General features: G+C 31.4%; 5 protein-coding genes across 10 annotated transcripts; 4 read left to right on the top strand and 1 right to left on the bottom strand.

The window, feature by feature from the left end:
• Positions 1-521: 521 nt before the first annotated feature.
• On the bottom strand, positions 522-3,245 carry LOC113849357 (amino acid transporter AVT6C-like). 2 transcript variants are annotated; one of them, XM_027479218.1, is made up of 5 exons: positions 2,773-3,245; positions 2,199-2,351; positions 1,876-2,079; positions 1,075-1,540; positions 522-974 (listed from the first exon to the last, which is right to left on the bottom strand). In XM_027479218.1, the coding sequence occupies exons 1-5, from the start codon at positions 3,131-3,133 to the stop codon at positions 848-850; spliced, it is 1,311 nt and encodes a 436-aa protein (XP_027335019.1). In that variant the 5' UTR covers positions 3,134-3,245; the 3' UTR covers positions 522-847. The 2 variants fall into 2 exon arrangements, with proteins under 2 accessions (XP_027335019.1, XP_027335020.1); XM_027479219.1 differs by lacking the exon at positions 1,876-2,079 and having other exon boundaries at positions 649-974; positions 2,773-3,213.
• A 1,721-nt stretch (positions 3,246-4,966) lies between these two features.
• LOC113849358 (alpha-soluble NSF attachment protein 2) lies at positions 4,967-8,975 on the top strand. Of its 3 annotated transcripts, none has more exons than XM_027479220.1 (9): positions 4,967-5,264; positions 5,806-5,855; positions 5,965-6,037; positions 6,973-7,052; positions 7,303-7,454; positions 7,852-8,011; positions 8,095-8,142; positions 8,352-8,432; positions 8,625-8,975. In XM_027479220.1, exons 1-9 carry the CDS (start codon positions 5,120-5,122, stop codon positions 8,703-8,705), a joined length of 870 nt encoding a protein of 289 aa, XP_027335021.1. In that variant the 5' UTR covers positions 4,967-5,119; the 3' UTR covers positions 8,706-8,975. The 3 variants fall into 3 exon arrangements, with proteins under 3 accessions (XP_027335021.1, XP_027335022.1, XP_027335023.1); XM_027479221.1 differs by having other exon boundaries at positions 8,352-8,448; positions 8,625-8,937; XM_027479222.1 differs by having other exon boundaries at positions 8,554-8,662.
• A 900-nt stretch (positions 8,976-9,875) lies between these two features.
• Positions 9,876-12,366, top strand: LOC113850606. Its single transcript, XM_027481187.1, has one exon. The coding sequence runs from the start codon at positions 10,498-10,500 to the stop codon at positions 12,148-12,150; it is 1,653 nt and encodes a 550-aa protein (XP_027336988.1). The 5' UTR covers positions 9,876-10,497; the 3' UTR covers positions 12,151-12,366.
• A 5,346-nt stretch (positions 12,367-17,712) lies between these two features.
• On the top strand, positions 17,713-18,304 carry LOC113850027 (wound-induced protein 1). Its single transcript, XM_027480332.1, has one exon. It carries the CDS (start codon positions 17,954-17,956, stop codon positions 18,278-18,280), a length of 327 nt encoding a protein of 108 aa, XP_027336133.1. The 5' UTR covers positions 17,713-17,953; the 3' UTR covers positions 18,281-18,304.
• Positions 18,305-24,395: 6,091 nt separating this feature from the next.
• LOC113850318 lies at positions 24,396-27,301 on the top strand. 3 transcript variants are annotated; one of them, XM_027480813.1, is made up of 4 exons: positions 24,396-25,156; positions 25,660-25,729; positions 25,807-25,882; positions 26,979-27,301. In XM_027480813.1, the coding sequence occupies exons 1-3, from the start codon at positions 24,815-24,817 to the stop codon at positions 25,860-25,862; spliced, it is 468 nt and encodes a 155-aa protein (XP_027336614.1). In that variant the 5' UTR covers positions 24,396-24,814; the 3' UTR covers positions 25,863-25,882; positions 26,979-27,301. The 3 variants fall into 3 exon arrangements, with proteins under 3 accessions (XP_027336614.1, XP_027336613.1, XP_027336612.1); XM_027480811.1 differs by having other exon boundaries at positions 24,734-25,156; positions 26,792-26,998; XM_027480812.1 differs by lacking the exon at positions 26,979-27,301 and having other exon boundaries at positions 24,694-25,156; positions 25,807-26,647.
• The last annotated feature ends 644 nt before the right edge of the window (positions 27,302-27,945 follow it).

Genomic DNA, 27,945 nt, shown 5'->3' with positions numbered 1-27,945 from the left:
AAAAAAAAAATGCATTTATCAATTTTTTTTATTAATTCATTTTTAGCAGTTTAAAAATAATTATTTCAATGTTTGAACACAAGGAATGGACCCTGTATCAGAAATTTCTAGCCACAACCATTAAGGCTTCGGAATTTTCTCTCTCTCTGTTTACGAGAGAAAGGTAGGGAAACCAAAGCATTGGCCATTCTTGGAATTATTCCAAATTTCTAATGTCATATCTTCAGTGCTTACATCACTAGATAGCTGTTTTTAACTTTTTGAAATATGATACATTGACACAATACACATTTTACATTACCAGCAAGCTATCACATGCACTATTAATTCCACACATTTAAAACTTTTATATTTTCCATGAAGTTTCCTTGCATGTCAAGTCATTACGCTCCAAAAATTATTAGTTTTGGATAAGTTTACATATGCACAACCTGCCTCATTTCATGACGATGACACGGCACTGAGTAGATAATGAAAATGACGATACAATTCATACATCGTTTAAAAAGATGAATTACGTGCCAAATGCTAGGAATATTATATTTCCCACACCATTCCAAACTACAAATATTAAATTGACTCTCACAAACGATCAATATTGAGATCCTTGCACGGCACAATCATTTAAAATATGTCCCAAACTTTCCTAACCACCCATTAATTGGATATATGGATTTCATTTCTTTAATATTTGGTATTTTACATATTAATGTTGCTCAAGATATATGCATTCTACAACAAACAAAGCATCCAAAAACACCAAAGCAACACGAGCCCACAACAAATAAATGCGCTTGTAACTCTCTCTCGAGTACCCCTCTCCACAAATTAATAAAGAAAACCAACTTTATGACTTGCTACTAAAAGCATTAAATATGTTGGTGGAAATGGCTATAACACTTGTCACCACAGCTAGTATAATCATAATCAGTGCTATAATTTTGTCCCTTCTCGTTGATATACCATGAGCATCCCTTTCATTAGAAACAGAGAGAATTAAGAGCCAGATTCATATAGTCATTTAATGTTAAAGAACTTAATTCATAGTTAATAAGATTGTGGGAGATAGATTACCTTAAAACAATGCAGCCAGGGAAAATGAAGGCAAGGCACACTGCAGATGTTGATCCCAGAAACTGAAAGAAGTACCAAATGTCTGGGATTGTAATAGCAGCAAGGTAAGAGAAGACTAGCAGCACCAAAGAGAGGATCACAAATCTTTTGTTGTCTGTGGCTAGCAGAGGCTTCTTGGGGAAGAGAACTTCATCTATGTTGGCTCTCAAAGAGAAGTTCACGAGGGGGAACACCAGCATGATGTGGAGTGCATAACTTACACGGACCAAACTATTGAACAAGGAACCAACCACGGAATCATCACTCTGGTCAAAATTGATGAGAATGTCTGATTGAGTTGAATCCCCAAATAACAGGTAACCAAATAGACCTATTGTAAGGTAGATAACAGCACAAAGCAATAATGCTAATCGAACAGCTGTTGTCATGTCGGATGGCTTGCCAAGCTCAAACCCAATGGGATGCACTGCAAGTATGATCAATCATCAGCACAAAAATTTGCTTGGGATGCCCTCAAAAAATGAGCAAAGCCACTTCCCACCAACGAATGCATGCTTCGAAATGAGCTGGGAAGTATGTGAACGTGAATTTAAAGTAAAAACCACAGCTAGTAACGATATAGTAAATGTGAATTTATGATTATTTATAGTATGTTTGGATTTGCATTCAAAATTATGTAGATCTATATTTACTTTAACGTTGTTACTTATAGTTTCTGTGCTGTATCCACATCTATCGTATTTTCAACTTGTTTCCAAGCACACTTAAATATGATTCTAAACACACTAAAAAGCTAAGTACCATTAAAATGAAATGTGAAAGCCGTGACAACAACAGGGACAGTAGTGAACAGATCAAAGAAGGAGGTTTGGTAGTCAAACTGAGGAAACAATCTAGGAGTTTGTGTTTTTCCTTGCACCAGAGCAGCGATAGCCAAGCCACAACATATGCCAACAAAAGCCACTGCAAGAAGAGTTGACACTGCAGAACTGTACTTCAAGGACTCTAGCAATTCCAAAACAGCATAACACCAAAATGAAGAGCGTCATTCATGTGTCTTCATGCTATTGAAACTATTCAATTCCAAATTCAAGAAAGCATGTTAGTATGTAGTTGACACTGACCTACACGTTTGTACAAGACCAATGGAAGCATAACAAAGACCAAGGTGAAGAGCAAAGCAATTTCCCGGGAATTCCACCACTGAATTCCAAACCACTGTTGCAAAATGCCCAGATGCACTTCATCTCCATCATGCTTTCCGGAGAGCACATCCGCTGCAAGTTCCATTGCATCAAATTAAAATAAAACACAAATATTTAAAAAAAAAAACTTTAATTTTAAGTAAATAATAGTAATAAGAATTTTCTAAAAAATATTCATAATACATTATAATTTTAATGTAATAACTTTTTTTTTGATAAAATTTTATTATTTTGAATGCTTAAAACTAAAGCATTAAAAAAAGCCTCTCTATTTATATCAAAAGAAAAAAAATGGAGAAATGAACCAAGCTTTACTGATTACTGCAAAAATTCACCAATCAAACTAGGTTGGCATGAAATCCTAATTGAAAAATCCATAATTAGCATAACTACCCAGAAAAATAAAAAAAAATCAACACATTTCTTCATTTTTGCTATTTTCTTTTTTATGATTTGAATAGAAGGAAGAAAAACAGGAAAGAAGATTCGTTACCAATGATAATAAGGTAGAGAATTAAACCCCCAACGTTGGTGATTATGACACAGATTTGCGCAGCTAGCGCTCCCGGTGGCCCGAACGCTTCCCTCATGACGCCGGCGTACGTCGTCGTTTCGCCGGTGTGAGTAAACCGCATGAGGAAGTCAACGGAAACTTCGGCAAGCACCGCCACTACGAGAATCATGGCTATAGCGGGAAACACACCGAGAACCTTCATGATCGCCGGGATTGACATGATTCCGGCGCCGATTATGCTGGTCGCCACATTGACCACGGCGCCGGGGACAGACGCTGGCGTTGCCGGTGCTCTGGATTCCGGCAAGAGGGGGACGTGGATTCCGGCTGCCGGAGACATGCCGGCGGTGAAGTTGGGGGAATCGGAGATATAGCGGTGGCGGTGCTACTAAATTTGCGTGGTCCTTGCATAAATTCAACGTTATTTATAAACGATGAATGCGGATGGATTTGGCTGCCCAAAATTTATAGGAAGCTTTAAATAAAATAACACTTTTTAAAGAATTAAAAGTAATTTTTTTATTAAAAATAATATTAGTATATTTTTTAGCACAATTTTTAATAAATACACATTTTTAATTTAGTATCCGGATGTTGATAGACTTTTGTGATACTTAAAAAGACGCTGAGAAGAGTTTATAAAAAATTATCATTTAAATAAAATATTTAAATAACATAAATTTTATAATAAATAAAAATATAAAACAATCAATAATTCATACATCTGAAAAGAGTTTTTTTTTTAAAATACATCATTAAATTGAATGATTAATAGAATGGACATTAATTTTTGTAAAGTATTGACGAATAATTGTAGTCAAATATTATAATTATATATATATTTTTTTTAATAATGCTTTGACACGTTTTTAATACGAAGTAAAATATACACGAACTTTATTGAGTTATGTTTATTTTACTTTTTGTTTAATAGTTTTTATATGAATTTCATTTCATATTAAAAATATATGTTACAAAGTATTTTATTATTATTAAATAATAGTAGGAATAATTGAAATTCATTTAATATTAATATTGAGAAATTGGATAAAATATATTCATTTCATTTTATTAATATTTTATAATAGGGGGAATAATTGAGGCTACTCAATTACCAAATTGCACCTGACAAGACAATTACATCAAGATAAGAAGACAGAAAAAGTTGTGTGTTATTTTCATTTGGTTGTGTTTGGCTAAAGGTTTTACATAATTAATATCGATTATGATCATGATCATGATCACAAATATTATACTTAAATGTCTCGTAATTTCTAAATATATGTCTAGTTTTTGACGTTTTGTGACTAGGCCATGTTTCTGGGAGCTTCAAGTGCAGAGTGGGTTACCTAAGTACACCAAATAAGTGGTGTACACAAGTATTCCCCCGTGTTCATGTTTCAATCTATTAATCATAATTATGCTTATTTCATTAATTATAACTTTCGTGTTATCGTGATTTTAGAGCATGTTTAAATGCAATTTCTAAGCAATATCAAAGTAAAAGTTATTGTCAATTTATAGCTTTTTGTGCAATTTTTGTATATGAAGTTTTGGAAGAATTAGGGTTTGTTTGATTTAGTTTTGATTTTTAATTTTAAAAATTAGATTTTAAAACAATTTTATAAAGCTGTTTTTAAAAAAATAAAATAAAATAAATTTTGTTTGATAACTTAGTTTTTAAAACCAGTTTTAGTTAGACTTTTGTTAGTTTTAGAAAGAAAAACAGAAAAATAAAAACAAAAATAATAGCAATTCTGTTTTTCAGTTTTAAAAACTGAAAGCAAATATTAATTTTCAAAAATAATTTTTAAAACTTACATTAACAAGCAATTTCTTTTATTTTTTAATTTTAAAAACTAAAAACTATTTAAAAAGAGAAAACAAGTGTTTTTTCGCCTTCTCAAAAATATGCCTAAGTAATTTTTTGTCATATATAATTATCTTTCAACCAATTATTAGAGGTGATTTGTAGTTCTTGTGTCACTAATTTAGATTTCCATTGGGACTACAATGTTAGGAAGAAAGCAATGTAGTCCAAGAAACCAAAGCCCAAAGTGAGCCCAGATTAAAGCCCAAACAGAAACCGTAAGCAGCCCACGACCGAATGAGGAAATAATTTTCGAAAAAAGAAAAAAAAAAAGAGAAATTAGTTTCTCTCTCGGCTGAAATCTCTTTACGCTGCTTTCTTTGTTTCCATTTGCGGTTGGACTTTGTCGTCGAAAGAGCGTAATATCTGTTTCTCTTTGGTCTTTGGCTTATGAATTTTGTTGTTGTTGGTTCAACACAGTGAATTGATTCATCATTTCCTTGCGATCGGAGGGAAATGGCCGATCAGTTATCGAAGGCTGAGGATTTCGAGAGGAAAGCTGAGAAGAAGCTCAGCGGTTGGGGCTTGTTTGGCTCCAAATACGAAGATGCTGCCGATCTCTTCGATAAAGCCGCCAACTCCTTCAAGCTCGCTAAATCATGTTTTCTATCTTTCTCTCTACTTTTTAAATCATATTTCATTTTCGTTTCTCCATAAAATGTCAATTAACTGAGTTAATTATTATTGTTGTTGCTGCTGTTGTTCTCTTCTGCTAATGTTTTCAATTTCATTCCTTTTTTAAAAAAAATTATAATTTTTACCGGAATCGGTGAGTGCTGATTTAGGTGACCAATTTCCGATTCGAAATGCATAACTGCTGTTTGTTTTCGTTCCAATCAATTGTAGTATAATTTTAGTCTGATTTTACAAGGAAAAGAAAAGGAAGTGATTTTTTTTTTATCAGTTGGTTGCATATAAATTTGAATTGTGGAGTTTTGTGAAATTTAGTGATATTTATTATTATCAATTTAGATTTGGGGATATTTCCGATGAAAAAAGTGGTTGATACTCTACTCAACAGATTATCCATTATCTCTGTTGATTACTGATCGATCTATTTTTGTTAAAATGTTGCCAACTTTAAAATTGAGAATGGAATAGTTCAGTATGTGGTTCATGATTGGATCTATGTGGCATTTTAGGGGACAGAGCGGGATCGACATACCTAAAGTTGGCAAATTGTCATTTGAAGGTAACACTTGAGATTGAGTTTTTGAGATGCGGTCTATCCGGCGGAATCTCTTTTGCGTCCTTTAGTTTTCTTTTGAGCCTCCACTGACATTGTAGCATTCTGTTTCTAGTTGGAAAGCAAGCATGAAGCTGCCCAGGCTTATGTTGACGCTGCTCATTGCTATAAAAAAACTCTTATAAATGGTGCGTATGTAAGAGGTTAATGTTCCATGCTCAGAATTCTTTGTGAGTTTAGTCCCTATTTTTCATTTATTTTTGGTCCCTGCCATCAGATACTGTTTTTACTTATTTGGGTTTTAGTTCCTTAGGTTTTTGTTCATCAAAATCCTTTTTTTCATGAAGGTGGTCCCTGTAGTTCAACTCATTAAGCTATTGGTTCTTGATGTTGATGGACTAAAATCTTAATGGTATGAAACTACAGGGACCTATTCCCTAGAAAAAAAAAATTATGGGGACCAAGACTCAAATGAGTGTAAACTACAATGATCAAAATTTACCTTAAACATGTCTATTGGCATGGATCTTTTGCTGTGCACTTCAATTGAAAACTACAGATGCTGGGAATTCATAGGTCTTCCTTATTTTCCTTCTTTTATCTTTGGGTGCCTGACATATTCTTTCTCGTTTACTAATTCTGCTCTTAATTCTGCCCTAGCAGTCATGCATCAAGGCCAATTCCTTTTAGCCTTAATATTTCTCTGCATTGGTTTTAACGAACATCATATCCAACAATTGCAGCCCTTTTGCATGAACAAATGATTTTAAGAAACCTTTCTATTACCTCATGGTTTAATCTTTCCATCTGTCTAAATAAAAAACTGGGCTTTGCATATGCTGCGGATGACTTACTTTTATCTTGATTTGTTTAAGTAGGATATTGAAATTAATTTTTGCAGGCATAAGTTGTTTACATCTGAGTTCCATCTGACTGTTTTCTTTTTTGGTTGTTTATATGCCATCTTTTTTGAATTGTTATATGCTGACTATTATTAGATAGAAACTCATGATTGTATCCTGAAACAGGAATTAATTATAAAGCAGTCTACCTTGGATTAGTATGTCATCACTTGCATTATTATGAAGACAATTAAAATTATCTTTTCTCTTTTTGAATACAGAGGCTGTATCTTGCTTAAACAATGCTGTAGATCTTTTCTGTGACATTGGAAGACTCTCTATGGCTGCTAGATATCTAAAGGTATATTACTATATCTTTAGATTTTGTTTCAGTATGAATATTTAAATTAATGGCTTGGGTATTGATCTGTTTGGTATATTAATATTTAAATGCATATCAGTTTTGGCATGTTGCTATCTGTTGTCTTGGGCATCATCTTAATTTATTTCCTTGCTGTCCCAGCTTCTGGATATTGGGGTAATTGAATGCATTGAAGGATATGATGTTACCATTAACATGTTTTAACTGGGCTTTACTATTTTACACACAGGAAATTGCTGAACTATACGAGTCTGAACAGAATATTGAGCAGGCTGCTGTTTACTATGAAAAATCAGCTGATTTTTTTCAAAATGAAGAAGTGACAACTTCTGCGAACCAATGCAAACAAAAAGTTGCCCAATTTTCTGCTCAGCTAGAACAGTGAGATTTTCTGCTTTCTCCATATTTTATCTCTTTTTATTATCGTGATGACTTGATTAATACTTACGCAACATGGATCAATTCTTTAGTTACTAATTTCTTCTGGGAGTTTTCTTTCTGGCCTTCCTTTTGTTCAGTATATAATCTTAATGGAAATCTATCATGTTTCTTTCTGCAATCCATATTATGTTGACTTGTGTACATGGTGTAAACAAAAGTCAGTCCATTGCTTCATTTGGTCAGAATCATATATATTCATGTGTATGATTTGTTCTTGTTAGAGCAGGAACAGCTAAAGAACTCCATATTCTAATTTGTGAAGGAAGGAACTTTATCAGAGCGTTCTTGTTATGGTACATCGAGTGCTAACAATTTCTATGTTATGATAACCCTTCAGATATCAGAAGTCGATTGAGATTTATGAAGAAATAGCTCGCCAATCTCTCAACAGTAATTTGCTGAAATACGGAGTTAAAGGACACCTGCTTAATGCTGGCATTTGCCAACTCTGTAAAGGGGATGTTGTTGCTATAACCAATGCATTAGAAAGATATCAGGTTTATGATTTCTCCGTAATTCACATTTTTAGACTGGTCATCTTACTAGTTGCTCAATTCTTTGAGTATGCATTGTTTTGCAGGAATTAGATCCAACATTTTCAGGAACACGTGAATATAGATTATTGGCGGTAGGTCACTAGTTTTTTAATTTCATTATTAATTTTTTATGACCAAGTCAATTGGATCAGAATATTTCGATTTTGAAGTAGCTGCCTCTTGTGTCAATTTTATTCAATTTCGGTATTTTTTTTCACAACATTGTAATTATTTTGTTGGCTGATTCTTTATTCATACATTTGCTAGATGAGATACTGACTTATTTTTTCCTGGTCGGTAGGATGTTGCTGCTGCAATTGATGAAGAAGATGTTGGAAAGTTTACTGATGTGGTCAAGGAATTTGATAGCATGACCCCTCTCGTAAGCTCCAAAAATTGTAAAACATGATTGTTGTTAACAAAATATGTCCAATTTAGTTTTTATCCACATTTATTGAGCCGAATAAACATAACCTTTAATTACTGAATTTTCTTTTTTGTAGCAATAAACATAACCTTCCATATGTAGCATTAGTGTCTGTTGCTCATCAACGTTATGCAATTTCTTGTGCAGGATTCCTGGAAGACGACACTTCTTTTGAGGGTGAAGGAAAAACTGAAAGCCAAAGAACTTGAGGAAGATGATCTTACTTGAATTGCACCAAGCATTCTGGTGGTTTGGACTTCATGTTTGATTATTTTCATTGTACTATGCGTGTCTGTCCAGTTGTTCATCGCACACATCTACTTACGGAGTTTACTTGCGTTGGTTTCAATTGGATTGGTCTGACTGAATTCGAGAAATGAGTTTTAAATGAGGTTGCTTGAGTCTGATATTATCTACATTGTGTATTGAATTACTGATTACTTGTTACGCCTGGTTTATGCTAACCTGTTAGCAATACTAATGCCTGTTATTTCATGCCGATAATTCCTAAAGAGAAGGGAAAAAAGGGACTAACCATCACAATTCATATTATAGCGATTTTGTAACGCTATACAATAAAACATTACATGTCATGCTTGTTTGTTAAAAATTGAACAACTTGTCAAATTAAATAGAAAAAATAAAGGAGAAAAAAACATTTTTTTAAAATCCACATTTGTTCAAACTCTACCAATAAGTTTTGAAAGCCCAAATGATCTTTTCTTAAGGCATATCAGACACACACTATACCTATAATACTCGTTAGTGAGGGCAAGAAATGAAAACACAATTGAACGTTAGAAAGAGCCCAACTCTATCAGTAAAGTCAATCGCTTTCTAATTTCCCTTCTCTTCTTTTTACCAGTACCCGACAATGCATCGTGAGTGTTCTACTTTCTTTCCGACTACTTTTTGTAAGGGAAAGATTCAAACACAAAATGCATAATACCGTGCAGCATTTTTTTACTTTTCCGCTCGATTATCTAATCATCGTATTCTTTCTTCAACCTCAATACAACAAATCATGGGCTTTTTTCAACAAAAATACTATTTTTAATAAAATATTATTAATTTAATTAATATGCTTTTTATTATTTTCTCTTGTATAATGATTCACTTAATAAAAGTATGATTTTGTGAATCATAATAAACTAACTACGCGAAGAAAAGCGTGACACGAGACTCAAACAAGGAAATAAAAGAGATGGGCTTTGACAAATTATATTTGTTGTTTTTACTTTTCTTCTTCTTTCTTAGTGGTTTCTTCATTCTTTTCGAACCCACAAAATGAATTTGCAATATTTTCAATGCTTCCTTCACTTTTTCTTTTTGCTGGCAGGTGGCAACAGGTAAGCAGCAGTCATATTTGGACGTTGAAAAGACAATGTTAGTCCAACGTTCATGTTTGACTGTGTTCTTATCTGGTGCGCCAACCATTCTAGGAGCCATTCTCGTTTTTTCGTTTTACTTCAACTTTAGAATTTAGATTTGATTTCTTGTTTGTGAATTTTATCAAATTTAAATAAATTACCTTTAAGGAAATCATTTGCATTCAGATGCCTTCCTCGTGATGAATCAGCTGATGGTATGTCTTACTCTACTTACATGAACTCTTGCGTGCACCTTTAGCTCTTTTTTTTCATCTTATGCCATGAAAATTTGATGTTATTTCTGGGTTTTCCGCGACTTTATTTGGTTGTTCGTCATGCATTTGTTGTATTATTAGAATTATAATTTTGGTTTTCATTTTTCAGTTAGCTTTAAATTTGTTTTTTTTTTTTTTATCAATGTTAAGTGTATAAGAATGTGTTTACTCAATTTACTGGGTCTCCATCACATATCTCAAGTAAAAATATCTTTGTCGTGATTTTGTTTTTGCTTGGATACCTTCCTCAGAGCTCATGGATTTGAAATCTTAGCATAGTTTTCCCTGTTATGTCTTCGCAGTGAGTGTTGTATACCTATACCATGGATGATTCCTTTCTGATTTGATTGAGAAAGCTCAGAGTTTTATATCAGAATGGTTTCAGTTGAGAATGGAATTGGGAATCCCAAAGATGAAATTGAGGAATCTAATGGGAGTAAAGTGAAGGAGTTTGCTTCTATAGACGTATCAACTACTCAAAGAACATTTCTGAGCAGTGAAGATCCTCAAAGAAAGCTTGAAGGCACCTCGAGTTCTTTTCCTTATAAATTTGGTTCTGCATCTCCCAAATTCAAGTGGCTTGCTACTGAGAGAGACCAGGTTTCACAATCTGTGCCTCCTCCTCGTTCAAAAAGCCTAAGAGCACGTTTTAGTAGCATATTTACTCAGAAACTTGAATTGGATTCTGTCAAGAAGATGTGCATTGAATGGATTAGAAACCCAATGAACATGGCCCTTTTTGTGTGGATCACGTGTGTTGCTATTTCGGGTGCAATTCTGTTCTTTGTCATGACAGGCATGTTAAACAATGTTCTACCAAGAAAGTCTCAGAGAAATGCATGGTTTGAAGTAAACAACCAAATACTCAATGCACTATTTACACTAATGTGCTTGTACCAACACCCAAAAAGGTGCTACCACCTTGTTCTTCTGTGCAGATGGAGACCAAATGACATCTCTAGACTTAGAAAGGCATACTGCAAGAATGGAACTTACAAGCCCCATGAGTGGGCTCATATGATAGTAGTGATCATTCTTCTTCATCTTAACTGTTTTGCTCAATATGCCCTCTGTGGTCTAAACTTGGGGTATACAAGGTCTGAGAGGCCTGCCATTGGAGTTGGAATATGTATATCTTTTGCAATTTCTGCTCCTGCAATTGCTGGCTTGTACACCGTTCTTAGCCCACTTGGGAGGGACTATGATTGTAAGATAGATGAAGAAGCACAGGTTCAAATCACTGCTTCTCAAAAACAAGAGCAGCTGAGAGAGCAACCATTTGAGAAGAAATATTTATTTGCATCCAAGGATCAACAAAGGATTGTGGAAAATAAACCAAAGTGGAGTGGAGGAATACTTGACATTTGGAAAGATATTTCTTTGGCATATCTCTCACTTTTCTGCACTTTTTGTGTATTTGGGTGGAACATGGATAGACTTGGCTTTGGAAACATGTATGTTCACATTGCCACTTTTATGCTCTTTTGTATGGCGCCTTTCTGGATTTTCATATTGGCTTCAGTTAATATTGATGATGACAATGTAAGGCAGGCTCTAGTAGCTGTTGGAATCATTCTTTGTTTTCTTGGTTTACTATATGGTGGCTTTTGGAGGATCCAAATGAGAAAGAGGTTCAATTTACCTTCCTATGACTTCTGTTTTGGCAAACCTTCAGTTTCTGATTGCACACTTTGGCTATGCTGTTGCTGGTGCTCACTTGCTCAAGAAGCACGAACCGTGAATAACTATGATCTTGTAGAAGATAAATTCTCTAGGGAAGAAATTGATACTAGTGACCAACTATCAATTTCACCTTTGGCTAGAGAAAATGTTGTATCAACCAAATCTGGCACAGGTTCTCCTCTGGGTAGCAATGCTTTCCCTTGTATGATGAAAACATCTAGTCCTCCAAATTCAACCAATGTCTTGAAGGGATGTTGCAGTGTAAAAGAAGAGAATTGTGAAATCGGTAAAGATGGAATAATGAACCCACCAACTCTGTCACTAATACAAAGAGAAGCTCCTTAGTCCCTTGAAGGAAAAGGAGGAAAAGGTTCTATCTTACACATTATTTGAGATGATCCATTTCATTTTTAGTGCATTCAGAACATCCCAAGTCATGGTTTTGCTCTCAAGTCTCTCAAGTCATATTTTCTGTTGAGTAACTGCTTCTAACTCAAATTCCTTTGTTGAAAATCATGAAATACACGTAATTCAACATATATGAAATGATTGTAGAGTTTTACAATTCTAACCTGTGTTCCAACTTGCCTTTAGCGAGTAACTTATTGATTGAGATTTGATTTAATTCCGCTGCTAATCTTATGAATGTGGCAGTTTAAAATATTAATGGTTGTGAATATGCAACGGCTAGTTCAATCCAAAGATACAACGCTCTCCACTTTCAGTGAAGTTTGGTTTTGAGACTCACTAAAAAATTAAGGAAATTTAGAGTATTAATAGGACAGAACTTAGGTAAAGTAATATAGGTACTGTTATTCTTCAATTGAAATTAGAATTTTACTTTTTATAATAAAAATTAACATTAAATATCAGCACATCGTTATTAAAAATTGACACATATTGTTGAGGTAAAACTCTTATTCTAATTAAAAAACGACACCAGTAATAACAGTACCTATAATACTCTACTTAATCTGTCTATGTTAATACAGCCAAAGGTATGAGGGAAAAACAAGTTAATTTTCAGCGAACTCAAGCTTCGTTCTCAGGCCTTTTTTATTCCGAATTTAAGAAAGGTTGGAAATGTTAGAATAAGGCCCAATAATTGTTCTAACATGAAAATTGGTAGTTCTGCACCAAGCAACCCAAGTCCTTCTCTATGCAGGGTCGCGTAACGCAACAATAGCCCAAGATCCAGAGCTCGTTTATTTTATTTTTTTAAAAATAAAATTAGTTTAAAATATAATTTTAAAAAATTTAAAATAAAAACCGAAACAAATAAGTCCTTTATCATTTTCTTATGATATAAAGGTTATCACTTTTTGTAAATTTTTTTACTTGCTCTCTTCTTTTACATAATTTTAAAAAAATAAATTTTACAAGTAATTATAAATCATTTATAAATTAAATTTCAGAGAAAAAATTAACTTTATTTCAAAATTAATTTTTTTAAATATTTAATATATTATGTAATCAAGGAAGATGTATTGGTTTAGGATTTCATAGAATTTTAAAAAAAAAATTTAAATAAGAAAGTCTGTTGGTATTTATCAAGATTTTTTATGTCACTTAAAAATAATTTAGTAGTATTTAATCTGAATTTTTAAGATTTTTTAAAAAGATCATTGATATTCATTTGAGACTTTTTACAAGTTAAAAACAATCAATTAATATTAAAAAATATAAAGCTTTCAAAAGATTGTTGTATTAAAGAGATTTTGAAAGACTTTTTAATAATATTTATAAATACTAAATTCATAAAATAATATCATCTTAACTTATTATATTTTAGAGAATTATTTGAAGTGACTTTTCAAGTGCTTACAAAAATTTTAGGTGAGTTTTTCATCTTTTTTTTCTATGATCCCGTCTCTTCTATTTTTTTTTCTCTGCTAATAATACTGCATTACTACTCATTTATAATATTGTACTACTGTTCCTATTCTATTATCCTATTTTGTGAAAATGTAAATGACAGTATCATTACCGATTAATAAAAATTAAAATTTTGAGCTTATTATTCAAATCCAGAAATAAAAGTTAAAAGACGCTAATACTTAGAGAACTAGTATAATTATAGATATGTGGGTTATATTACGGAGAATTATTATTATTATTATTATTTATTCAGACATTATTATTTTTTATTATTTTTGTCTTTAACTTTTTTAAATTTAAATGTATAAATTTTTTTTTGAATTCTTTATGTCAAAAATCAACGAAATTCTGCAAAGTTTACAAAGTCCTACAAAATCTATTAAATTCCTGACTTAAAAATATTGCAGAATCCATTAAAATCTTAATTTTAAAGCCTTGTAAAATTTTACAAAATCTTAAAAATCATAAAAATTTTACAAAGTCTTCTAAAATTCACATAACTTTTTTCAACCGAAAAAATTATTTAAAATATTAATCTAATACACCTCTTTAAATTCTAATTGTTTACACAATTTTTATAAATTGTATTAATTAAATTATATATCATAAAGTTGACCGACCAAAATATCTAATCTTACTTAAATTAAAAAATCTTAAAATTTTATCTTCCAGTCTTAATCTTATAATTTTTAATTTTAAAAAAATATCAATCATTTATTAGTTTTTATCACAATAGTTAACAGAGCTGTTTTCTGCATTAAGATTAATATGTTGGATTGACGCGAAAAAGATAAAACTTTTGTATCTTTGTGGTCTCGAGTCAATGCCATTCCACTACCACCAAATGACACAATTCCAAGTTCTCTTTTACCAACGTAAGTGGAATGCAAAGAGATCAAATGAGTTTTTTTAATGAAAAATTATTATTACATATCTCTAAACAACATTAAAAAAATGAAATCAAAACATAGGCACACAAAAAAGAGGGTGGCTATGTTGTCTTCACATGTATTTGCAATGGTCTTCGCGGGTCTCTTCAAACCAATCACGAGAGATAGCAACGTTGGATGAAGTGGGAGAAAAAACAGCTAAACCATAGCCATTAACATTGTTTTTATTATCATTTTTTATGCATATTAATGTCTGTGTGCTTATATCAGCACCACTCTATTTCTTCCCAGTGATACTAAGTGCTATGAGCTCCACCTTTTTCAACACTTACAAAAGCTTCTTCAGATATTTATTGTTGAACCAAACAAATTCAAGCAAAAAAACATATTATATTTTGTTATTTTTTAATTCATTGATACTAAGTGCTTATATCCATGGTAGTAATTAATTTTATAAAACTTTTAATTCATTGAAAACCTTCTAAAATATTATAAGACAATATAAAAATATTAACCTTGAATATAAACAACTAATAATGATTATTTTTATTAAAAAATATTTATTATATTGTTATAATTTTAATATCATAAATATTTTTAAAAATAAAATTAACATTTTTAGACTTTTAAATTAAGTATTGAGATTAATAAAAAAATATTAAACATAATATACTTACGTAATTTCATCAGTATACAAAATAAAAATAAAAATTTTACAATATTTATAATTTTGTTAAAAAAAAAAATAAATATAAATAATATTAATAATACACTCTCTATCATACTTATCACTATTACTTAAAATTTATTAAATTAAAATTGTAATGAATTAAAATATTTTTTATGCTCTAAACTTGTTTTTAATAAAATGTTATGCTTAAAAAAATTTAAAATTTATTAAAGATTATAAATATGACGTAATATATACTCTTTTTTATTTTTAAGTTAATATTTTTAAAATTTTAACAAATAATAAAAAATATATTTTAAAAAATATCGCAATAAATATATGCTTGAAAAGCATAAGAAGCACTTCCATGAGTGAAGAGCATGTTTTTGGGTATGCGAGAGTTGAGAGTTTCCTTCTGGGGAAGTTCTTATTTGGTGCATTCACATCCATCGCAACCCGACATCATACACATACTGATAAAATTGTACAGTCCACACCACCATCATCGTCATCATCACACACTGTATCGTCAATTTGTTAAAATACGAAGATAAATGTTAGATGATACTGTAAAACTAGATAATAAGCCATGCCATAAAAAGTTTAACTATTTACTACATATAAAACCAAATGATACACTTTTTTAGTTTATGTATTCAAAAGTGAACGAAATATCTGTCAATTTAGTCTGTTCTTGTATGAATGTCACTGTGTTTTACCTCTAATTGCTTACGTTATATGTTGACTACCGAGTAATACAAAATTATACTATGATTCCTCTGTTTTGCCCTTAATGTGTCTGAAACCTGAGTTTTCAAGGTATTACTGTTAAACTAATATTAATCTGTAGAGTTGTTTATTCCGTAACGTGTTCGTAGGATGGGTAGGAAGAGTTTATCTTTGTCTTTATTTTAGTATAAAGTTAACACATTTGTTCATTTACATTTGCATCTTACATAAATCATAATTTAATAATTAAAAAAAACCAAGTGTTCATCTTGTAATTTCATTTTCATGCAGCCATTTTAAACATCGTAATTTTTATTTAATTTTTGTAAATATCATAATTTGTTTGAAAGATAAAAACCTTAGTTAAGCTTCGAATCGTAGTCGGTGCCGTCCGTTGAATCCAAGAAATAATACACGGAAGTGCTTACCGACTAATTGTTTTGCACCTCTCGTTTGCTCTGTTTCTTCAACTCTCTGTTTTTAACCAAAGTAAAGTACCCTAACACACCATTCATATTTGCTATGAACTTAAAACTTTATTTTAAATAAAATTAAACATGAAATCAAATATTAAAATATGTATTTTAAGGTTTTTTTAAGATTTTCTTTTTCATTTATAAAATTCTATCTGTGAATTTTTTTATTTAAATGTCATATTAAAAATAGATAATGTATATATACACTTGTCATAAAAGCAGATAATAAAATATTTAAAATTCAAAAAGACCAAATGAATTAATCTCTTATCTGTCTTAGAACACTTACAATTTCGTATATTTTAGAATTATAATTGATATTTAGAAACGGCAAGTTAAAAGTTAAAATGTTAACTAAAGTTCTTGATTCATCTATCCTTAATTTAAAAGCTCTGTTAAATTTAGTTTTTAGAAGGATTTATACTTGAAAAAAGAAACATATGGAACTTACATAATTTAATAAATTCACTTAAATTGAGTATAATAATTAAAAAATACAGTTAATTAATATGTTAGAACATACCAACTAAGAATATTAGTAAAAAAAATAATATATATATACTCTTGACAAGTCTAAATTTCTGAATTTCAAACAAAGTAACACATGAACCTTACCTTGAGGTTAAGGCAAACCCAAACCTCGTTTTCATATTGGTATTTTGCACCAACCAAGCAAATTAAGCTAAACGAGTTAGCGTAAGAAAGTAATCCAAAAACAAGATACACCCTTTATCACATTTATACCCACCACCACTTATCACTTATAATTTTCATTATTCAATTATTACTTAGTTCAATTGGATTATATAAATTTATTGTTATTTTAAGGTAATTGGTTATAGTTTTTATATTAAATTGATATTTATAACTTTTAAAATAATTTTAAATACATACTGTAATTAAAATTTATTGTTAAAAGTTAATATACACTATTAAATAACAACATTAAAAAATATTTACAATATTGAACTTTTAACTTTTATTTTTTTAAACTTCTCACACGCATCAGTATCACCAAAAACCACAGCTCAGTGCGAAGTCAAAAAAGTAGGCCTGACCGTCGTTTCGTTCTCCCTGTCATTTTCTTCTGGACACGGATGATATCCTGTTCCCAACTTCATCCATTTCTTTCAACACCACCAATCAATAATCACCACGTCATCAACAAAAAAGGATCCAAATAGAACCGGCCTCACCAAATCAGCACATTGCGGTGTGAACTTCCTATAAAACCCCCTTCGGTTGCCTTCAAAGACTCATACCTCAATAGAAGGCATTGTTTGGTTAATCGCAAATTCGAATCTCGAATCGCTTAGCTCTACGGAAAACTCCTTCTCGAACTGGCTAACTCTCAGGGAAGTGTTGAGGACGCTGATTCCAGCAATCGGAAGCTGGTGCTAGCACTGTATGACGCCTTAAACTCTCGAGACTCCGACGCCGTCGTCAAAATCGTCGCCGCCGACCTCGAGTGGTGGTTCCACGGTCCACCTTCTCACCAATTTTTGATGCGCATGCTCACCGGCGATTCCACCGTCGCCGACGACAATTTCCGATTCGTTCCGCAATCAATTGCCTCCTTCGGCTCCATCGTCATCGTCGAAGGCTGCGACACTGCACGCGCCATTTCCTGGGTTCACGCTTGGACCGTCACGGATGGGATAATTACTCAAATCAGGGAGTACTTCAACACATCCCTCACTGTCACACGCATCGCCGGCACCGACGAGATCGTTCCGGTCAGTTCCGGCACCGGCCGTTTGCCCTGCGTTTGGGAGAGCAGCGTCTCCGGTCGGGTCGGGAAATCCGTGCCCGGTTTGGTCTTAGCAATATAAAAATTAAAATTAAATAAAAAATTAGGACGCGGTCACGTGTTCCCGTTACTAGAATAATAAATAAGGGTTTGGACACGTGGCGGTCGCTGGGTCGTTCAGCTTCAAGGGGCATTAATTGATATTGGTGTTCCCGCGAGGTCGGAGAGATGTGAGACCCTTTTGTTATTGGTTTGGTGTTTGATTTTGTGATTTGTTTTTCATTTCGCTGGTTTGTTTGGTTTGATTTCGTTTGTTTGGAGTGTTGTGGGAACCATTATGGGTGTATCCAGGTGGTTGAATCCTTCTTGTGGGTTTGTAATTTGGTATTTTGATGATGCAATAAGAGTATCTATGAATCTTTGTTTTAAGAGCTGTGTTGTTATGCTAAATTCTATTACTCTATTAAGTAATTTGATTTCTCGTTTCATTATGCTAATTGTGAAACCGATTATTTATCTGGGTTTCTGTATTTGAAATTATCTCTGTTCTGATTAACTTTTAAAAAATGATGTTAGAGAAGTATGTGAAATGATCTGATGAGTATTTTTGGCCTTTTATTTAGTATAAGTGAGGTTTGCAAACATTAGAATTTCATCTTTTTACTGATTTTTTCAGAATTGAAGAATTTAAGTCAAAATGTCAAAAGTTTATATTGTTTTGTAAAGATTATTAATTGAATACATAAAACAATGTTTGTGAGGGACCGTTACATACTCATGTCTTTTTCTGTGTTTCTTTCTGTTTGAGATGACAAAATTGAAGTGGAAGAATGGAGATTTTGTTGAAGTGACAGGTTCACTTCACTGATAATCTTTTTATATGCAATCTAATAATATAATTAAAATATTTTAATTCATGATTATAATACACAGTGGAGTTATTGAAAGGTTAAATGATAAACAAAAGCAATTATGATGAAATAATGAGAATAATGCTTTGCTTATTGATTTAAAAAAATTAAAATCAATTAACAGAAAAGGTCAGTGGCGTCTTTAAACTTTTTGGGAGTGGTAGGGCTAAGATCCTTCGGGAAAATTCCAAAGGAGTTGCGATTGAAAGAAGAATTAAGAAAGGGAAAGATGAAATAGTTGGCTAGTTGCTACTATTTTGATGTGACGTAGCACTTTACATATGCGCGTCGCTCACTTCATTGATAAGCCTCAGTTTTGGCCTTTCGGGGCATGCTTCATAAACGATACCTTTCGCATTAACTTTTCAGCAAGTTGCATTTATATTTAATCAACTTTCATAAAGTTTCCCTTTCATATTTTATACAATATTATATTATTACATAAATTAAAAACTATATAAAATATCAAGTAAAAATTTATTAAATATAAAAAAATGTGATTAAAACTATTTAATATCAAACCAAACTATTTTTAAACTATTAAATTAATTAATTAATTAATTAAATTAATAAAAAATTATACTATTATAATTATATTTGATAAAATGAGTAAAAATTTAAAAGCTTGTAGTTATAACAATGAAATTTTAACTGTGTAATAAATAAATTATTTTTTAAATATAAAATAAAAAATATTAATAACTAATTTTTGAAAATTAAAACTACTTTAGATAAATTTAAATAAATAAATTTTTAAAATTTATAAATTTCATTCATTTTATATTTATTAAATAACTTTACGACTTCAAATTATTTTTATAATTTAAATTTATTTTTATTTTTATTTTTAAACAAAGATTAAAACTAGATTTAACAGCAAAGATCTTTACATGTGAGTATAATTTAAGCTAAAACGTTATTGATTTATTATAGAATATCTAAGCATCAACTCGCTAACAATCTTAAATTATGATTTAATCAATTTAAAGGATTAAATAACTTATTTGGGCAAATGGAATAAAAATGTAACAATTATTTTAGAGTGATGGGACAATAAAGATGTAAGATATATAATAATAGAGTTGAGTTAGTTTTGATGAAAAATATTGAGTGTTACGAATAGATTTTAAAAAAGAATTTTATTAACTTCAGCTTATATGATTAAATTTAAGTATTTATAAATAAATTTTTTTATAAAAAAATATAATTATTATATTAAAATTATAAAAATATAATAAATATTTTTTAAAATAAATTTTTATTATTATTAATTATTTATTCTCAACATGGTCAGAGATTAACAAAATACTTAAAAAAAAAAAAAGGAGGACGCGTGGAATTAGGAGGCACAGCTCATGAAAAGCTGGAACCTGAAGGAAGGTCCACCAACTACTGGCCACTGTGTCATAGGCGAATACAACTAAACTTTAATAATGTCTCATTCAATAGTAAGATGATTCGCCATTTACTCATTTTCCTTTTGCCACGTCAGAATCAGCCTCTGCCATTTCTTTTTCTTCTCCCACCCATTTGCCAGGTCAGGAGTTGTAAACAACTGTTTAATGTTCATTCATTTGTTTTATGTTTTACAAACATGTTTCGAGCAAAAGAGGATCTCCATGTCAAGTCCCAACACTTCCGGCCAGATAATTGATAAGGGCATCCCATCATTTTTATTATTTTCTCTTCCAAATTTGTCAAGATCAAATTATTATAAGCCACAAAATTTTCTCTCACATATTTAATGCAGCAGTGTTTGTTTGTCGAAGAGAATTTAAGGTTAATTTTTTTTTATAATAATTTTAGTGTAAAAAAATCCATTCTTCTTAGATTCAAGTAGATATCACTGTAATAAAATTTTGTAAAAATATATAACAAAAATGCTTTCTTTTAACATCTCTGGCCAAAATAAATAACAGAACTGTGTTCTTACACCATCTTTTTGCATGTGTCCACAAATCCAACAATAGTTATTCATTGAATTTGAACTAAAACAGGGAGACAAAAACAATTCACCATCTCTGATGGATTAGTTCACAGATCCAAGACACGAGTTATTCAATGGAATTGGGTTCAGACAGATAGAACGACACAAACAATAGACGATCACACCAGACATGGGTGTTTTTATTTTTCTCTCTTCACAATATCCAGTGGAGTCCACACCAGACACCGACCAATACAAGGAGATAAGAAGATAAACAGTTCATCCTGGTTATTCCAACTAAAAACAATAGACGATCCAAACCTTAACAAATAAAAATTAATAATGTTATGTTATTGCCCTTTTGGGATCTCCGATAAAATAATATCTAGTTGTTAAATCATAGCTATAGGGCTAAAGTACGCACCCAAAATCATAAGATGACCTAATTACCATGGTTTTCATGGTAGATAAACCAATCTTTATCCATTTGATAATTCTAAAGAATTATTAAACTATCTAATTAAAGTGTATTGATATATAGGAGAGAGATGTTATCACGTTTAGTGGGGATAAGACCTTAAATATCACAAAAATGTCTTCTTAGTTTTCGATATGTGATTCGCCTTTTCCTTCCTCCTTTTTCAAGTCTGACTGAAATTTTTAATATCGTTTTCAGCTACAGAATAGAATAAATCCAATATATTAATAGAATAGAAAGGACATTATGTCGAAGTAGTTATCTTTTGATGATGATAACATTGGCATCTTGGAGAATATCGCATAAAAATAATTTTATTATTCTCTTTACAGGAGTTCCCCTTAACTTGGATTATTATGATTATCGCATAATTGGATCCAAATTTGATTTCCTTTTTAATATGTTCCCCCTTTTCGCAAGAAGGTGGTGGTGCTTTTGCCCAGGTCTGATCAATTACACAGTTTAAGGAATATTTCATCAATGGATTCCACTTACAAACCTGAAGGGTCTTATCAATATTAATTATTTATTATGCCATATATTAATATGATATGTCAGCTATGCGAGAAATCATATTAAATTATAACTTAACCATGTAAGTTAACTTGAGAGAATGGTTTAATAGAACCAGCTTCAACCATGCTGATGACACCATTGTGCAACCACGACTCAATTTTAAGTTAATTGATATCTACGCTTAAGAACACTAAACGTAACCCAGTTGCCAAATGTTTATTTTACATAATTGAGGGAAGTTTTGCTATTTCACGTCTTGATCAATTCTATTCTTGCGACAAGTCATTTCCTTTTATTTTTTTCCCATGTCATTGTCGAGATTTTTCCACAACCTTTACTTTTCTCAAGCTTAATTATGGGATAAGTGAGAAAAGTCTATTCATATCATAATCCATAAACCCCACTTGACTCATATAAATTTTTAAGCCTTTTTTGCGTACTTATCGGAAATTCATATACGAGTCCAACGTTTGTTGTTTATATTAGAACAGAAATTTTGTATTTACAAGTAATACATTTTATTATTTCATAGGATTAATACCATTTTCTAAACCCCAACAACAAAAAAGGAAGTTGATGTTTCCGTATGAAAACTGTATGGAAAAAGAAAGACAAATTCAAAATGAATTTAAATGGGTCTTTCAATTTCAATTTTGAATCGTGGAAGTAAACTTCAATTTTTTTTTAACAAAAAAATGTGAATTATTACTCCTAATGACATAAAATGGCAGTACTATTATATATGTCATAAACATAATCCTAGTGGGTTATAAATTATAGTTTCTATCTAACTCGTCAATAGCTAAGAACAGATAAGATTCTGAAATGGCATCATATCGGAATCTTATTCCTTGTTAGACATGATGACAAGGAGCAGGTGTATGATAGTGGGAAATCAACAAATTCTTAGTTAGCTCTTTTTTTAAAAGGAAAAAAAATAATGGCACGAGGTGGAATCAATTAGAATGTGAGAAAAGAATCCATCAACGTGCTCTTTTTTTTCAGAACATTCGTAGATCAGTTGGAATGTGAGAATATTCTTTAAATTAGTCAGTGGGTGCTCAAAGCAATGGCAATGGCCTAAAATGGGTTTTTCTTTTTCTTTTTTATCATAGAAATGTTTGTAATAAGTACTTTATGGAATCCTTACAAGATTTATTGTGAAACCTATATTTATAATTTATTTTACTTGAGCTTATTTACTGGGCAAAACGAAAAACAGGAATTCATTTAATATATTTAAGATAATTTTAAATTGATTTTATCAAAATTTGAAAATAGATAAAAAAAAATGGAGATAAAGTCCTTAAACATGAACATTTGGTACATTAAATACACTTCTTTTAAGTCTGTAAAGATATAAAATTAACATTGAATTGATAGCCCTAACTTGAAGTTGTTAAAAAGCATATGTTATGCATAATGTTTGGTCAATAATTGGCTTTCTCATCTCTCAAAAGCCAGAGACTGTTCTATCTACTCTGCAGCATCAACATAACATGTCGGTGCATAGCTTGCAAGCTATAAGGGGTTTGGTATCACTGTCACCACTATCTGCTGTCAATTTTGAAGCGACCGTATCCAGATTTTTAGTTAAAATCTCGATACTTGTTTTTTAAGGATGATTTACACTTACAAAGAAAAGAAATTGTTAAAAAGTGTCTGCTTAAAGAGTAAAATTGTTTTATTTTTTATTAAACAATATAAAAATGTACTCATTTTATAATTTTTAATGCATTCTAAGGTAATATTTTATAAAATTCTAATGCATTCTATTTTAAACAAATATATTTAAATTTTATAAATTTTGAAGATTAAAAATATAAAATGATGAACTATCATTGATATGATAATATATTAGTAATTTCTTACACCTTTAAATTCCCTCCTCCCAAACAAGTCTAAGGTGTGGTGCTACGGCAGGAAAAAAACAAAGGTAATTATTCTTTTAGCTTGCTGCATTTAAATTTGTGCAGTTTTAGTAGGGAGGCCAAGTCACCATTTGGGCCTTACCCGAGCAAGGATTCAAGGAGTGGATGCTACAGAAGTTCCAAAATGGGCTTTTCATGATCCATATAATGAGAAAAAGATGGTCCTTTTTCTATGAAATGGGCTTGTAATAGCGTCATCATCTAAGAATTTTGATTCTGTCATACTCTATAGGAAACCATAGATCCTATTTTTGAATGTGTTTTTACTCAAAATTTATTGCATTATTATGTATTGACTTGGGTTACTTTGATTTGCTCCCTTCAAGATTAGCTGATTGAAAACATTGCTTCCCCTTAGCAAAGGAGAAAAATAGAGATATTTTTCTTCCGCATGCCTCATTCTTATATTCAGTGATGCATGCAATTTAGAGGTGTAGAAATTTATTAATTTTTCAAAAAATGAAAGCAAAAATCTTCCTTAAGTTTGTGGGCAAGTAACTAGAGATTCAAATTCCGTTAAAAACTAATTGGAAAAGATCTGACTCTTGAAATAATTATTTTTTTATTTAAAAATAATAAATTCAACATTAATGATTAAAATTTTCGTCCAAATTGAGGCATTGAAATTCTTGCAGTGGATCCAAATCCTACATTATACATACATACATACACTTAGTTCTAAGTTCTTCAAGTTGCATAACTGATAATAGACATGTGATCTTTGTCTTCGGTACAGCATCCACTAATAACAAAAAAAAGAAAAAAGAAAAAAGAAGAATAAGAAGAAAAAACCACAAAAAATCTCAACTTTCAAAAGCAGCATCATTTTCTCTCTGCGTGGGATAAGGATTTGATGGGAAAATCTCTTGAATCTGCGGCGAGATTGCACCATCTCTCGCGGATCGTTTCATCTACGAAACCCCATAAGCCGAAAGGAACACAATCCAGAATTCCGAACCGGGTTGCCACCCCTCGAACCGTGAACCCGGATAGTGTTAAGGTTGAATCTCTGAAAAAAATGGAAGCTTTGGAAGTGGAGCAATGTCGCACACCCTTGTCCAAGGTTGTCGCCGATTGCGCCAAACGGTGGTTTCAGGACACGCTTAAGGAGGCTAAGGCTGGTGATAGTTCCATGCAGGTTTTGGTTGCTCAAATGTATTGCTCTGGCTATGGTGTTCCAAAGGATCCTCAAAAGGTCTTTTTTTTTCCTTCTTGTTTATTTAATTTTTTTATTTATTTGAATAATTAGTTGCATAATTGGACTCGCTTTTGTAAAGGGTATAGTCAATTAGTCATATATGTTTGCATATATTTCTGTTGAGTTGTCAACATTTGGTGATAAAATTATGTGATTTTGTTCACTCCTTGTTGGGAATGAAACTTAGATTGAAACATTGAGTGCAGGGAAGTTGGGGAATTTTGTACAGGTTTTTTTTTTTTTTTTTTTTTTGTAATTTGAAATCACTTTTCTTATGTTGTTTGTTAAAATAAAAATATGCATGAATTCAATTGGCTGTTTTGAATTTTTAGTTATAGTCCTAGTTTCCTGTCTTTTTTCTTATTTTTCGTTATTTGCATTGGTTGATAGGGCAGTTAATGCTTCTGAACCTTGCTAATTTGAATCTGTATAATTGGTATGCTGTTGCCTGCTGGTGAACTTGTGGTTACTGATTATACTGCTACCAACTTTGTTTATAGGGACATGCTTGGATTAGTAAAGCTTCAAGAAGTCGAAATTCAGTTTGGAGAGTATGCGGTAAACATCCAGGTAAGCTCTATATTTTGTTGATTTAGTAAATTGTGGTTTTATATGTAATGATTTATCTCTATTTTGTTGACATGCAGGTTACAATGCAAGTGATTCAGATTCATGTGACCAGGAGAACAAACAACGAAGATAGATTTTTCCCTTAATTTGCAAGTATAGCTCGTTTTATTTTTCTCCCTTTTCTAAGAGATTGAATTTCAATTCTATAATGTAGTGTATGTTAACTTATTAGTTTTTATTTATTATAACATCCAAAACATAAGTCAAACCATGTAGCTGACAATTATTCTACAGGAGTGTCACTTATTTTAAATGTAGTAGTTGTGTTGTTCATTTTCATGAAGGTGTCATAATATAATAACATAAAACTTCAAGAGCATGCCTTTTTGTATTGCTTATTTATTTTGCCTAGATGAGTATTGTTTTCTTTCCTCATAAACCTGCAAGTTGATGTCTAATTTACAATGCTCCAATTGTTGACCACCCTGCATTTAGGCTTATGAGAGTAACTCTAATACTAAGACTCTCATCTACTCGCCTCAATTCTCTAGGTGATGATAGCTACAACTACAAATGTTATTTCCTGATTTTGATACTAACTAGCATCTAGTTTGCTATCCAATTGTGGCAATTTGTATGATAAGCTGCCTGAAACTAAATGTGTGTTTAGTTCAGCTCATTTTGAAGAGATATCTGTTTCTTTATCAACTTCCTAAGAGAGCACAAACTGGGTTTGTGGTTAGGAAGGATGGCTGTAGTGTATAAAATGCCCTGATAAGTAAGACTTGCAAAAATGATTGCAGCATTGCAAGCACAAATTGAAATGATATTGAAATCTAAAGTGTGTCTATTGCCATTTTTATTTAAGAATTTTGTCTAAAACACTCTTTTTGTTCACTTATAACTATGTTAATAGTATGGGTTAGACAAAAATCACTTAAATATAGACACTCCCTGAAATGTTTATTAGCCGCATAGAATATGAAAGATGTTGATTGAGGAATTTACCTCATGACATATAATTGCTTGTGATAACAAATGCATAATCACTTTTTGGGTTAGGTTGGAAAAATAGAAATCGTACATGCCAATTCATCATGATTGTTTACCATCAGGACCTACTAATGGGAACTCTAGTTGTGGTATTGCCTTTGGGCAGCATTCTCCTAATTTGCCTATATCTCTTGTGAAGCAAGGAGCACTTTGGAAGAAGATTTTTCTCCTAACATAAGATTCTTCATCTTTGTAGTGACCTGTTTGGCTCAACGACTTGGTACTCCTTCCGATTTTATGATATACAGGCTGATTTTATATTTCTGGCGCACATACATTGACCCTATGTTACCTTGATACGGGTAACATAGGATAGATTATGTTACCAAAATGAAAAATTCAATATCTAATAGAAATGTCATTCTTATTTGTAAGGCGTGCATTTCAAATTTTTTTTCCTTTGGGCAAGGAAGAGCGGGTTTTATGTTGAAAATTTGGAGAATTACCTATGTAACATTTAGTTATGTACCCTAACATGTTCTACAACATTTGAATAGAGAATGGATATGAACATGATACCGGAGAAGAATTCATATTAATCATTAAATTACTTCTTCTATTTTTATTTATTTATTTACATGTCTTCTTAGAAGTTTATGAAAAAGAAATAATTGTGGAAGTTATATTAAGTAATATATATATTGGTTGCATTCCTCTATATGTGCATTATCCTTCAAAGTAAATATATAAAAAGGGAAACCGATAAGACAAGCTAATTTGAATAAAAGAAAATTCATGATACAATTTTTGCAAGGAAAGTGATGAATATGGCACCATGCGCTTTAGCCACTGAAAAATACATTATTCTTGTAATCACGCATGAATGTGATGGTTTTAGATAAACATTTCTTCACTAATTTTCCGTTTGTATTAACTAGTACCTATTTATTAGAAAATGTGACAGTATATAATTTTAACAATCATTAATTACTTAACCAATATTCTCTGCGTATTAATTAACATTTGCCTAAATTTTCTTTTACATCTCCATAAGTTCTGTTCACTAGTTTTGAGGCAAACCATCATGATTGCCGACCTCACTTTCGAATAAGTGGAATCCAGACACTCCCAAACCTTAAATTGGGGACAAAGTTTCAACTTTTCTTTCTTCCATAATTCACGTCAAGAATCCAATTCCGTCTTCTTCACTTTATTTTATTTAT

Source organism: Abrus precatorius, unplaced genomic scaffold, assembly GCF_003935025.1.
Source record: "Abrus precatorius isolate BTA unplaced genomic scaffold, Abrus_2018 Scaffold9, whole genome shotgun sequence".
Classification (NCBI taxonomy): Eukaryota; Viridiplantae; Streptophyta; class Magnoliopsida; order Fabales; family Fabaceae; genus Abrus; species Abrus precatorius.
This window is presented reverse-complemented; position numbering and strand designations above follow the sequence as displayed.

Bases quoted from the DNA above. Each gene is read 5' to 3' on its own strand.
- LOC113849357 (XM_027479218.1), bottom strand. From the start codon at position 3,133: ATGTCTCCGGCAGCCGGAATCCACGTCCCCCTCTTGCCGGAATCCAGA. The intron at 2,080-2,198 runs GTCAGTGTCAAC...TGGAATTGCTAG, and splicing joins GGTCTTGTACAAACGTGTAG to AGTCCTTGAAGTACAGTTCT. The intron at 975-1,074 runs GTAATCTATCTC...TTCTAATGAAAG, and splicing joins CCTGGCTGCATTGTTTTAAG to GGATGCTCATGGTATATCAA.
- LOC113849358 (XM_027479220.1), top strand. From the start codon at position 5,120: ATGGCCGATCAGTTATCGAAGGCTGAGGATTTCGAGAGGAAAGCTGAG. The intron at 7,053-7,302 runs GTATATTACTAT...TTTTACACACAG, and splicing joins TGGCTGCTAGATATCTAAAG to GAAATTGCTGAACTATACGA. The intron at 7,455-7,851 runs GTGAGATTTTCT...ATAACCCTTCAG, and splicing joins TTTTCTGCTCAGCTAGAACA to ATATCAGAAGTCGATTGAGA.
- LOC113850606 (XM_027481187.1), top strand. From the start codon at position 10,498: ATGGTTTCAGTTGAGAATGGAATTGGGAATCCCAAAGATGAAATTGAG.
- LOC113850027 (XM_027480332.1), top strand. From the start codon at position 17,954: ATGCGCATGCTCACCGGCGATTCCACCGTCGCCGACGACAATTTCCGA.
- LOC113850318 (XM_027480813.1), top strand. From the start codon at position 24,815: ATGGGAAAATCTCTTGAATCTGCGGCGAGATTGCACCATCTCTCGCGG. The intron at 25,157-25,659 runs GTCTTTTTTTTT...CTTTGTTTATAG, and splicing joins TTCCAAAGGATCCTCAAAAG to GGACATGCTTGGATTAGTAA. The intron at 25,730-25,806 runs GTAAGCTCTATA...GTTGACATGCAG, and splicing joins AGTATGCGGTAAACATCCAG to GTTACAATGCAAGTGATTCA.